This window comes from Geotrypetes seraphini, chromosome 10 (genome assembly GCF_902459505.1).
Source record: "Geotrypetes seraphini chromosome 10, aGeoSer1.1, whole genome shotgun sequence".
Classification (NCBI taxonomy): domain Eukaryota; kingdom Metazoa; phylum Chordata; class Amphibia; order Gymnophiona; family Dermophiidae; genus Geotrypetes; species Geotrypetes seraphini.
Genome location: NC_047093.1, coordinates 47,916,052 through 47,928,991, shown reverse-complemented (window position 1 = coordinate 47,928,991; position 12,940 = coordinate 47,916,052). Strand labels below are relative to the sequence as shown.

Genomic DNA, 12,940 nt, shown 5'->3' with positions numbered 1-12,940 from the left:
ATATTCAGCTGCACTGTCCAGTTAAGTGCCCCTGAATATCTGCTTTTTTAGCCCTAATATTTCAGAGGTGCTGATGGAAGCATTTATCAGGATACTACAAGAGAACCACCTGTAAAGAAAATGTGGTAGTCATCCATAAAGCTGGGAAGCCAACTATGGTTGGGACGTCAACCATGATGGAAGTTTTAGACCAATAGGACTTCTTAATTGTGATATAAAACATTTTTGCAAAAATTCTAACAAAGAGACTGAAAGGAGTGCTGCCGAGTTTGTAAATGGCAGGTACCTGAGAGAGAATATGTGGCAGACATTCAACTGTACATAAGAGGAACAATTGACAGCTATACGAGTATAGCCCTGTGTGGTAATGTGTTTTATGGCCAAGGCTGGAACTTGCAGTAATACAGCCAAACACCCAGAGGTTGCTAGTAAAAGAATAGCTTTATTGTGTTTTCAAGGTTTTCTCCAATTGGTTCTCTCTACTGAATATTCAAAATCAGTTACCACTTGGAATTTGATTATGGTTCCTTTTTAATCCCTGTCCCTGACTGGCTTTGCAATACAAGTACACTAATTTTTCCTCTTCTCAGAAACTTAATCCATACTTTCTTAATTTAAATATGCTTGTCTGCTTCTGGAAAACACAGGGAAACCGTCTCTGCTGACAGCCATTCCTCTTCCCCAGGTTATCCCCAGATACTGCAGCCAATAGAAACATAGAAAATGACGGCAGAAAAGGGCCACAGCCCATCAAGTCTGCCCACTCTAATGACCCACCCCCCTAACTTCTTCCCCTAAGAGATCCCACATGCCTATCCCATTTTTTCTGGCATGCTGCTGGCCTCAATTACCTGCAGTGGAAGATCATTCCAATGATCAACCATCCTTTCGATGAAGAAATACTTCCTGCGGTTGCCATGAAATTTCCCGCCCCTGATTTTCAGCAGATGCCCTCTTGTGGCCGTGGGTCCTTTAAGAAAAAAGATATCATCTTCCACCTCGATACGGCCTGTGATATATTTGAACGTCTCAATCATGTCTCCCCTCTCTCTATGTTCCTCGAGTGAGTATAGCTGCAATTTACTCAGCCTTTCCTCATATGGGAGGTCCTTGAGTCCTGAGACCATCCTGGTGGCCATTCGCTGAACCAATTCAGCTCTCAGCACATCCTTTTGGCAATGTGGCCTCCAGAATTGTACACAATATTCCAGTTGAGGTCTCACCATGGATCTGTACAACGGCATTATGACTTCGGGCTTCCGGCTGACGAAACTTCTACGGATACAACCCATCATTTGTCTAGCCTTGGATGAAGCTTTCTCCACTTGATTAGCAGTTTTCATGTCTTCACTAATGATCACTCCCAGGTCTTGTTCTGCTGCAGTCCTAGCTAAGGTCTCACCATTTAGGGTGTAAGTTCTGCACGGATTTCTGCTGCCAAGGTGTATGACCTTACACTTTTTGGCATTGAAGCTTAGTTGCCAAGTCGAGAACCTTGGGAGGACCTCTTGCCTCACGGTCTCACCCTGGAAAATCTCTTGCTGCGGGACCTCCCTGACTCCACACACTCCCAGGAGGGAATGGTTGGGGGTGTACTGTCTAAGTTTGACAGAAACGTAGGCAGGCGTCTTGTGGTGGAAGATTTTATGTGCCAGTACAAGAGCCTTGAAAGCACATTACTTGTTGATGGGTAGCCAGTGGGCAGCTTTCAGCGCTGGTGTGATGGAGTTGCAGAGGCTGAGGTCATACACAAGGCGGATAGCTGAGTTCTGCACTCGCTGGAGGTGTTTCAAGTCTTTCATGGTGATGCCATTAAACAGGGGTAGTCTATCCGTGAGAGTACATAGGCATAGAGGACTTGGGCAAGATCTGGAATTGAGAGGTAAGGTTTGATTTTCCATAGCTGGCGAAGATAATAGAAGGAAGTGGAGACTACCTGTGAGATATGTGCAGAGAGAGATAAATGGTCATCTAGAATCACTCCAGGGGGGGACGGGGGGACGGACGACGACAGCAATGCCAGATCACAGGAGGGGGGAAGCGAAGGAGAAAGATGCAGAGCAGGGATGGCAGGAGGGGAGAGAGATACCAGACTGCAAGGAAAGAGATAGCAGACCATGGAAAATTCATAAAAAGAGGGTATCCAACATCAGTTATCAAAAAAGCATATAAAAGAGGACTGTATGCGAATAGATCTTTATTGTTAAATCCCACCTCTAAAGAAGATGAGGACACTTTAGTATGTGTCCTCCCGTACTCAGTCAGAGCATTTGACATTAAAAGGATCATTAAGAAACACTGGGGTATTATGCAATACCACAAGACATTCCATCAAATACCCCGCTTTGCATTCTCCAAACAACGTAATCTCAAACAACAGCTGGTACAATCCCATTTTGTAAAACATCCAGTAGAACAAATGGCAGGGCAACATGTTCCATGTGGACACTGTAAAATGTGCCAATACAGTGTCACCTTAAAACACATGTCCATACACAATAGCTGTCTTAGCAAAATTAAAACCTCTGCCACAAATTGTGAGTCCAGACAAGTAGTGTATGTGATTCAATGCCCGTGCCATCTTTTATATGTAGGTTGTACCACTCGTTGCATCAAAATCAGGATTGGAGAACATATTAGTAGAATTCGCTCTGAAGTAAAAGAGGCTCCCCTAGTCCAGCACTGGTTACTACACCAACATGCGATCACAGATCTCAAATTTTCAGTGCTCAATGTCATTAATTTAATCAGAGGAGGAGATGTGGCCCATATACTTTGGAGACAAGAACAAAAGTGGATTTTCACTTTAAATACACTGCAGCCTCATGGCCTAAATAGTGATATGGAATGGATCGCTTTCCTATGAACAAGGCTTTTAGGCTACACACAGTCATATTTCACTGTCTTTACAATAACATTTAAAATCTTCCCTGTATTTTTTAATGCTAAACAGTATTTTTTAATGCTAAACAGTAACTCATCACTCTATGTACTTATTCACCAACATTCTAGGAATCACGTCAGTTCTAATTCTAATTCTGACGTGTAATAAACTCCTCCCCCTGTACTCTTTTAACCAGACAGCTGATGCTATGTTTTCTCTGACAGTTTAAATTCACAGCACCGACAGCGTTCTTTTGACGGTATGTATTGTTGTGCCTCGCTTCCTATAGTAGCTTTATAATTAATTTATAATTTTTGCCGTAGTGAGGATAGTGAAATTTCTACTCTCATACCCGGCTGTTTATATACATTCTATATTTCAGATGTTACCACATCGCAAACTTGAAGCATTCTATCAGCATTGAAAAGGTTTTTCAATTTACATACAATAGGGTCTCCTGAAGAAGGAATCGAAACAGGGCCACGTAGAGACCCCGAACCTGTTATAAACTGAATTATCAAGCTGCTCTCAATTTTCTCACAGAGCGATGTTCATTTGAAAAGATTTGTAAAGATAAGAAAAAACAAAGTATTTTCATACAAGTGTTTGAAAGACTGTAAAGACATTTATTTATTTATTTACTTTTGTAATCAAACTTGGAGCGTAACCAGAACTAATAAAGTTGCAACGACTGAAAAATATACTTTGGTTCATCACTAGAGGGCGCAACTCTCTTCTTGAAGAACTCTATACCTCTGAGTGACTTTCAAACTGACGGTTGCAATCCTGAAGTTTGGTAAAGATGGATGTAGGGCAGAAAGTGAAGGAGAGAAAAGAAGCAAATGGATACGAAGCTCCTGGAAACAGAGTTAAGAGCACATATAGAAGGAAGTGCAGAGACTGGGAAAAGATGATTAGAAAAATAAAATCACCAGACAACAGAGGTAGAAAAAATGATTTCACTCATATTTTCAGTTCAGTAATTGAAATATGTCAGTTTTGAGAATTTACATCTGCTATCTATCCCCCCGTTTTACAAAAGCGCAGAAGAGGTTTTAAGCGCTGGCTGGCATGCTGAATGCTCTGCGCTGCTCCAACAGTCGTAGAGTTCCTATGAGCGTCAGAGCAGCACAGAGTATTCAGCGTGCCGGTCAGCGCGAAAAACCTTTTCTGTGGTTTTGTAAAAAAAAAAAAAAAAAAAGGGGGTGGTATATTTTGCACTGTTCAGGAAGAAACACATTTCTTTCTATTTCTCTGGTGTACTGCATGCAGAGTCTGGCATCTTAGGGCTTCCTTTGTGTATATTGGGACTTTTAGTTTGTGGTTCTTTATTTGCATAGGGTTTAACTGTGCGCGCAAGGATGTCTCAGTCACCATCAAACAAAGACTGATCACTACCATTGTGTTCCCAATTACAACATATGGCTGTGAGACATGAACACTCATGAAAGCAGATCGAAGAAAAATCAACGCCTTCGAACTGTGGTACTGGAGAAGACTTCGACGAATCCCATAGACAGCTAGGATCACCAACAAAAATGTTCTTGATCATATAAACCCAGTGTTGACCCTGGAGGGCAAGATTACCAGACAGAAACTGACCTATTTTGGACGTGCGATGAGGGTGAATTCACTAGAAAAGGAGATGCTACTCAGAATGGTCAGTGATGAAAAGAAACAGTTTTTGTTGGGCGAGATGGACCTCTGGTCTGCCTCAGCGGTGGCAACTTCTTATGTTCTTAAGAAAGACACAAGAATGAACATCAATTGAAAGAAGCTGTGGAAAACAGGGAAGCATGGGGATGACTGGCCTAGAGAGTATCCAAGAGTCAGACACGACTGAATGTGTTCTGCATTGTGTGACCAAGGCCAGGTGTTCTGGTAGGAATGAATGTCAAGAAGCGCTATTGGCATCATAGCCCCAAGTAGGAAGATACTTGTCTGCTCTCCTTCAGCCTTCACTTAAAAATTAGTGAAGACACTGTTGTACACCATAAAATTATACTGCTTTGCCATCTTCTGATTGTCTCACCTTGTTTCTCCCCCCCCCCTTTACTGTTTCACCTTGAGATAGTTATTGAAATGCTTTCATGTTTCAATTTTTGCATTAATTTTATTTGTTAACCTTTTTAAAGTTATATGTAAAGCCTTGAGACTAGTGTCTGTAGATAGCTAATTTAAAGCCATGGGTAGGAGGCTGTGATGGGGTGAGCATGATACACAGAAAAAAAAGTTGCCTTGGCTTGAATCACTTCCTCCCCATTTCCTCCTTATTATCTCAAACATTTCTATAGCATGACTGAAATAGTCACTAAATTTTTGTTGCTACATTAAGACCTGAAACAACATTTAATCTGCAGAGTCTTTGTTAATACTATATAAACAAAAATTTGTTTTAGACGTTCTATTTCCCGGCTGCTAGCGCAGGTATCACTGGGTCTGGGTAAAACCAGGATTTCCAGGATTCTCAGGATCTCCAGGATCTAGGGCAAACTACCTTAAGAATGGAATGCTCTTTTATGACAGCAGCAGGCTGTCTTTCAATAGGGTATCCCCACGCTCTTTCACCTGTCTCTGTAAAGTCTCGCCCCCTATGATGCAGTACTTTTCTTCTGTGGGTGAGATTGGCAGAGAAGGACCAATGATGTCAGCATAAGGGGAGGAGACTTCCTGCATAATGACAGAAAATGAGTCAAAACAGTTGGTGCAAGTAACAGACTTAAATGGTAGGCAAGATAGTGGAAGCTGCTATAGGGAGTTATTGTGGGGGACTAAAAGAGGCATAAAATACAATCAATATGCTCCAGAAAGAAGCAAAATAAATAGTAGACAAAGTGAAGTGAGGGGGGGGGGGGGGGCAGTGGCAGGAAACATCAATATTCTGTACTCCTTCCCCATCAAAAGCACTGGATCTGCTAGTATCCAGCAGGATCTCCCAGGATCCTGCAATTCTGACCCCAAAAGGGCTGTATACACCTGGATACTGCATCTTTCACAAACTATAAGTGAGGAAACATCCATTCTGTGCACTCCTTCCCTATCAAAAGCAGAGGACCTGCCAGGATCCTGAAGGATGTGCAGAATCCTGCAGGATAGCCAGGATCCAGCAATTCTGACCCCAGGAAGGGCTTAATCTCCCTGTAAGTTGCACGTGTAACTTACAGAGGGATTAAGCCCTTCCTGGGGTCAGAATTGCTGGAGCCTGCATATTCTGCACGTGTAAGTTGCACGGGTAAGTTACACGTGTAACTTACAGGGGGATTAAGCCCTTCCTGGGGTCAGAATTGCAGGATCCTGGATATCCTGCAGAATTCTGCACATCCTTCAGGATCCTGGTAGGTCCTCTGCTTTTGATAGGGAAGGAGTGCACGGAATGGATGTTTCCTGGATTCTCAGGATCTCCAGGATCTAGGGCAGACCACTTTAAGAATGGAATGCTCTTTTATGACAGCAGCAGGCTGTCTTTCAGTAGGGAATCCCCATGCTCTTTCATCGTGTCTGTAAAGTCCGCCCCCTATGCTGCAGTACTTTTTTTCTGCATCATCAGAATGTGAGTGAGTGCTGCTTAAAAGCATAGTAGGGAAGATGCAAAATGAGCCTGGTGAGCCACCATAGCACAACTGCTTGAGAATGAATTCCCTCCTCTTCTGCACAGCCACCCTCCTACTTTTAGACTTAGTAGGAAGTTAATCTCTTTAGGTCTGCTTTTTATGATAGCAGGGAGGATGTCAGGCTAGCTCTGTTCCATGGATTATATAACATCAGCTGCACCGATATTTCTGGAGCGTTTATTATTCTGAAAAAGTGGTATTTTGGGGAAGCGCAGCTGGGTTGACAGCACTGATGGATGCTTTCTGTGGATATGGGGAACAGGGATCCAGATTTTGGGTAAGAAAGTTTTTAGATTCAATGACATAGCTATCAACGCGGCATCCAGTTTTTGTTCTTGTGGCTTATATAGAAGGATTTTTTTATTTTTTTTACTTTTTAGTTTGGGTTTCATTGTTATTTTGAATGAAACAGGCTCAGAAAACTGCCCTAGTCCACAGCTAACCTGTTCTGGCACCAGTTAGGTGTCAAAGGAGTCATGACAAGGCAATTTAAATCATTCCTGTTCCTTTCCCCCCTCCCCAAGAAGTGTCGTGCAAAGACTTATTATGACACGTGCCAATACAAAAGAGTGCTAAGCCAGATGTCTGTCGAGATTTTGCTATTGGTCGTCTTCTCAGCCTGCATCAATTTTATCCCGTGAGTTCTATGTTAGTTTTCCAGCGATTTTCACGAGCATGTGAATCTTTTGCTTTCTTCCAGACCAGTTAAACTTGTAGAGAGGAACATGAAAATTACCCACAAGGTGGGGCCAGTTTCACTTCAGCCGAAAACAGGAGCGCCGGTTCCTCCTTTGTTCATTGCGTAGCTGTAGTTAGTAACTGAGCAGGTAGAACGGAAGAACGAAGAGATAAGAAGACAGAGATAAGCGCTTACATCTGGGGCTCGCGGATTTATATTTTATATTATTTTTCCATGTTACTGTTTCTGTTTAATGGAGGTATTTGCAAATGTTTTTTTTCAAGATTTAAATAGTCTAATGACTTACCTAGGATCCTCTTTTTGTTTTATTTTAATTCTGCAGTTTATTGGACCGGTAATAGTACTTGCTGGAGTCATTTCCTGTTTCCCCTGGGAATCTTTTTTCGTGTGTGGCTGTGTTTATTGCAGCGCTTGGTGGGTGAAAGTGACGAAACAGTGCAGAGGAAGATTAATGCACATGAATGCATAAGGGCCAGCTTAAGCACCGCCAATATTGAGCAAACTCCGTTACTTTGATGAATGAGCATCATTTGTGTGTGTGTTGCAATCCCGGTCACTTTGAAAAGTTGGCTCCTATGCATGAATGCTGTCGAATTCCACTGAACAAGCCTACTTATATAAATAAATAGGATCAAATAACAGTGGGAGGCAAACAGTAGTTATCAGCCAGGGTCTTGTTGATGGAGAAGATTTAGGGCTAGATTCACTAAGCCAGGGGTAGGCAATTCCGGTCCTCAAGAGCCGGAGCCAGGTCAGGTTTTCAGAATATCCATAATGAATATGTACGAGATGGATTTGCATGTACTGCCTCCTTGAGATGCAAATCTATCTCATGCATATTTATTGTGGATATCTTGAAAACCTGACCTGGCTCCGGCTCTCGCGGACCGGAATTGCCTACCCCTGCACTAAGCAAACCGATCGTGTACCGGTCGGTTTGCGACCCCTTTGCGACCCGATTTCCCTCCGACCTGATTCACTAACCTCTGTCCCGATCATCTTCCGATCCATGCATGCAAATGAGGGGGATTGGCATTGCAATGCTGGCAGGCAGCGATTCACAAACAAAAACCTTGCAACATCGACTGGGCTGGCCAATCACAAATAAGCGACTGCTGGGGACCAGTTGTTCATAGCTTTCCGACTGCCATCTCCTGCTCTGCCTGCTGTCTTTCCAGCTTTCTGGCCCCGACTCTCCTGCTCTCTCTGCCCCAACTCTCTGCTGCAATTTTCTCCTGCCGCCCTGCTCTGCCCCGAATCTGCTCTCCTGCTCCTTGCCCTGACTCCCCAAATCTGCTCTCCTGCTCCTTGCCCCAACTGCCCCTGAATCTGCTCTCCTGCTCCTTGATCCGACGCTCTGCCCCCGAATTTGCTTTCTTGCTCCTTGCCCCAACTCTCTGCCCCCAAATCTGCTCTCCTGCTCCTTGCCCCGACACTGCCCTGAATCTGCTCTCCTGCACCTTGTCCCGACTCCCTGAATCTGCTCTCTTGCTCCTTGCCCTGATTCTCTGCCCCCAAATCTGCTCTCCTGCTCCTTGCTCTGACTCTGCCCCCCGAATTTGCTTTCTTGCTCCATGCCCCAACTCTCTGCCCCCAAATCTGCTCTCCTGCTCCTTGCCCCGACACTGCCCTGAATCTGCTCTCCTGCACCTTGTCCCGACTCCCTGAATCTGCTCTCTTGCTCCTTGCCCTGACTCTCTGCCCCCAAATCTGCTCTCCTGCTCCTTGCTCTGACTCTGCCCCCAAATCTGCTCTCCTGTTCCTTGTTCTGACTCTGCCCCAAATCTGCTCTCCTCCTCCTTGCCCTAACTGCCCCCGAAACTGCTCTCCTGTTCCTTGCCTTGACTCCCCGAATCTGCTCTCTTGTTCCTTGCCCTGACTCTCTGCCCCCGAATCTGCTCTCCTGCTCCTTGCCCTGACGCTCTACCCCCGAATCTGCTCTCCTGCTCCTTGCCCTGGCTTTTCCCCGCAGTGCGAACCCGTGGTTTTAAACCACTGGTTTAAAGTGGGTTAAAACCACGGGCTCGCTGGGCTAGTAAAAACGTTTTTTTTAAAAAAAGGTCACGGCTCTTAGACACATGCACAGACCATCTACAGATGCTCTGCGCATGCATCGGGATCGCTACAGAGTGATCCCAGCAGTCGGTTGGGGTGTGATTCCGATCGTCTTCATTTGCACGAGGGCGATTCATGAATCAGCCCCCCAGACACTGATTGGTTCAGATCCAATCCGTGCCCTTAGTGAATCTAGCCCTTAGAGGTTAGGAGTGCCACCACTTTATGGAGTGTTCTGAGGTGGGAATTATAACGGGACTACAGATAACAATAGCTGGTGATAAGAGACCTTGAGGGTTGGTAGATGCAGTAAAAGCTGCAAGGAGATGAGTGGCATGAGGCTTAGATGGAACCCCCTAAAAAAGAAAAACCACGAAGAAACAGTTACAGCTAAAGATGGGGGTGGGGTGGATGAGGTGTGAATGGAGATGATAGGCATACCAAAAACGAAGGTCAAGTGGTTGTATTTTTTAATTTATTTTTTAAAGTTAATACACACTATCGCAAAATCTAGGTTTGACAGTAGCTATTGCTGTATTTCTTTTTGCACCAGTGAGTAGGCATGCTGCCAACTTTTGCATGAGAGAGATTTGCATACCTGTCACTTCCATTATATGCAAATCTCTCTCATGCATGCATATCTTGAAAACCCGACTGGCTGGGAGTCCCCCCAGGACAGGGTTGGGAACCACTGGTATAGGCCACCTAAATTTAGACAAAGATCCAAGATCTGTGCATAAACTAGGGAATTAGGTGCTAAAAATACTTAATTGCCTGCAATTAGGAGTAACAGAGAAAGCAGTGGGAATGGACAATGAGCACTCCACAAGAGGCAGTGGTATGAGTCAAAGCCTTGTTTATTTTGTCCATTCCCACTGCTTTCTCTGTTGTTCGGTGTTTGTGGGATCTTGTCCTGTTGGACTCTTCTTGTTCTGCAATTAGGAGTAACATGTAGATCTGTTCGACTTCCTATACCGGTGGTCTCCAACCTTTTCCATGTAAAGGGCCACGGGGTGAATATGAGAAAGCTCTGAGGGTCACCAAACGACGTCACGCTTGCACATACTACCAATGTTGATTCTACAACACGTCAAAGACATACGCCATCAAAAATGACAAAAAACTAGGGGGACGCTCGATGAAGTTGCAGGGACATACCGATACTTCTAAAACCAATAGGAGGACATATTTTTTCATGCGAGTTGAGCTCGGAAACAACACACACGCCCCTTCTCTTCCCCTGTACCTGTTTAGCTTCTCGGTCACGAGCAACATATCCAGCTTGCTGCCCGTGCCGGCTCTCCCTCTGACGTTACTTCCTAGTCGCGGGACCCGGAAGTAACATCAGAGGGGAGCACCGAGGCTGGCGTGAGCAGCAGGTTGGTGCTGCTGTGCATGCTGGGAAAAAGCTAGAGGTACGGTGGTGGTGGGGGGAAGTGAAGGCGCGCATGGTGAAGGAGGAGTGGGAATGAATGGGGGGTGGGGGCGGAGAGGTGCTGGCACCCAAGGTGGTCCGCCCCCTTACTATGCCAATGATAGGTGCTGTAGTCCAGCAAAAAAACTCTTCTAAATTAAACCATATGGATAGCGGCTGAATATTGCCACCATACAATTAACTCAGTAGTTTTAGGTATATTCCTTGCTGCTGAATATACATGAATGATTTAAATGCTGCATCTGGCATAAAAAAAAAAAACCCCAAGACGGCTGGGTTTACATATTAACCGAGATGGGTTAAACAGAATTCTACAGCAAAAGCAACTGATTATAATTTGACACTACGGTGAGTCCTTTAAGTTAATGGTGTGTTTCACTTTGGGCAGTGTTGCAAATGGATTAAAAGTTTGCGTGCCATGACAGGACTGAACCTCACCCTTAAGTCAGGATATATTTGAGATGAATTTAGTATCAACACCTGTATTGTGCCTGAGAGCCATGCAAGATGCACTTAGACATTCTTTTTCTCCATACCCGTGGCACCCGATAACAGGTTTTTTTTTTTTTTTTAATTTTATAAATCTTTATTGATTTTCAAGTAGTAACAGTGCAATACATATGAATCTGAACGTATAACAAATCAAGAAAAGCATCTTGAACTTACAAATATTCAAAAGTAATCTTTTCCCCCACCCCCTTTACTTAATCAATAATATAAATGCAATTATCCTTCCAATAACCCACTTTTATTTAAAGTAGTAATACATTCCCACCCTGGATGTGTAAGGAAATCAGACAAAAATTAAAAAGAAATGACAACTATATAGAAGCAATAAAAGATGCCAATGGGCCCCACACCAAGTTAAATACATTGCTATGCCCCCATATCTCAGCATTCATTTTTTCATAATTGTAGCTGGAGCATAAGTTCGCCCACCAGAAAGGAAAGTTAAGGCGATCATAGTTCTTCCAATTGCGTGTTATCATCTGCATGGCTATTCCTGTCATAATTAAGAAAAGCCGGCATTTATAACGATCTATAGGGGGTTTAACATGTAATAGTGTTCCACATATTATGACTTCATAAGTCAATGGGATTGATGATTCAAGTACAACATTAATTTGACCCCATATCGCCTTCCAAAAATTAAGTATCAAAGGACAATAGAATAACAGATGATCCAAAGTCCCAATATCAAGATGACAATGCCAGCATCTATTAGAGTTAGAACTGCCTATCTTTTGTAAATGAACTGTTGTAAGAATTTCTGCATCTTTTCGCCACATTATCTTGGCCTCTGAGGATCGTATCTTTCTCTGCACTTTGAACAGGCACTGACATCTCTATTAATACAGCTCTTGTGCTTTTCCTCAAGTGTCTGGTTTTCTTGTTCTGACCATTTAAATCTGTAGAGTGAGTGTTCCAGTTGATCATGTCTTCTTTCTACTCAATTGCATCAGGCTCACGACCCCACTGTGCTCCTGGCACAGCACTGATAATGGTGTTTGCATCTGGGTAATATTCAAAATGACTTGCATTTCTATTAAAGGCCAGTACAGGTCCACTGGCCACCAGGTTTTGAATACTATAGGATCAATATTCAAAGCAATTTAACCAGCCAGAAAAGGCTGGCATTGTCATCTTGAAGCTGGGACGTTGGATCATTTACTGTACTATTGCTCCTTGATACTTAAATTTTGGAGATCCATCTGGGATCAAGTGAACAATTTATTGGAAAATCCGGTGGCATTGACGTATGATACCATCTTATTTGGTACGTTCATGAGAGCTAAAAGTCAAATACCTGCTTGGAATAATAAACTTCTTCTTATAAGGACAGCTTATTTTAAAAATGCAGCTTATTTTAAAAAATTGGAAGAACTGGGATAGGTTAAATTACACATTCTGGTGGGAATCCCTCTGTAATATTTTTAAAATGGAAAGTTTCATGGCCATACAGCAGGGAAGTTACAGGAATTTTATGGATGTTTGGAAGCCATTGGCCCCTGGCCAGTTAAATGAAGTTTCAGATTATTTTTGATATACCGCCTATTTTCAAAACTAGCCACAATCACTTGTTTGTGGCTAACCAACCATTTTGTATAGTGCCTGAGTAAAGTTAAGGGAGGGCATTGGCGATGTACAGAACTTAAAATGCTTTTGGAGGCATTTTTCCATGAGCAGGTGTAATGTTTGCCCATGTATTAAAAATAGGATGCAAGCATGTCCATCTTTTTTCTAGCTCTCTTCTC

The 12,940-nt window shown here is 43.4% G+C and overlaps 1 protein-coding gene across 5 annotated transcripts in view; it reads left to right on the top strand.

Annotated features, from left to right (window-relative positions):
* Nucleotides 1-6,575: 6,575 nt before the first annotated feature.
* Nucleotides 6,576-12,940, top strand: part of ABCC3 (ATP binding cassette subfamily C member 3) — a 165,837-nt gene continuing 159,472 nt past the window's right edge. For all 5 annotated transcript variants that reach the window (XR_004540886.1, XR_004540887.1, XM_033961078.1 and 2 more), the window contains exon 1: nucleotides 6,576-6,772. Coding sequence is in view for 3 of the 5 variants with exons in the window: in XM_033961078.1 (XP_033816969.1) it covers nucleotides 6,728-6,772 (45 nt within the window). In the remaining 2 variants the exon portion in view is untranslated. The remainder of the gene's footprint in view (nucleotides 6,773-12,940) is intronic.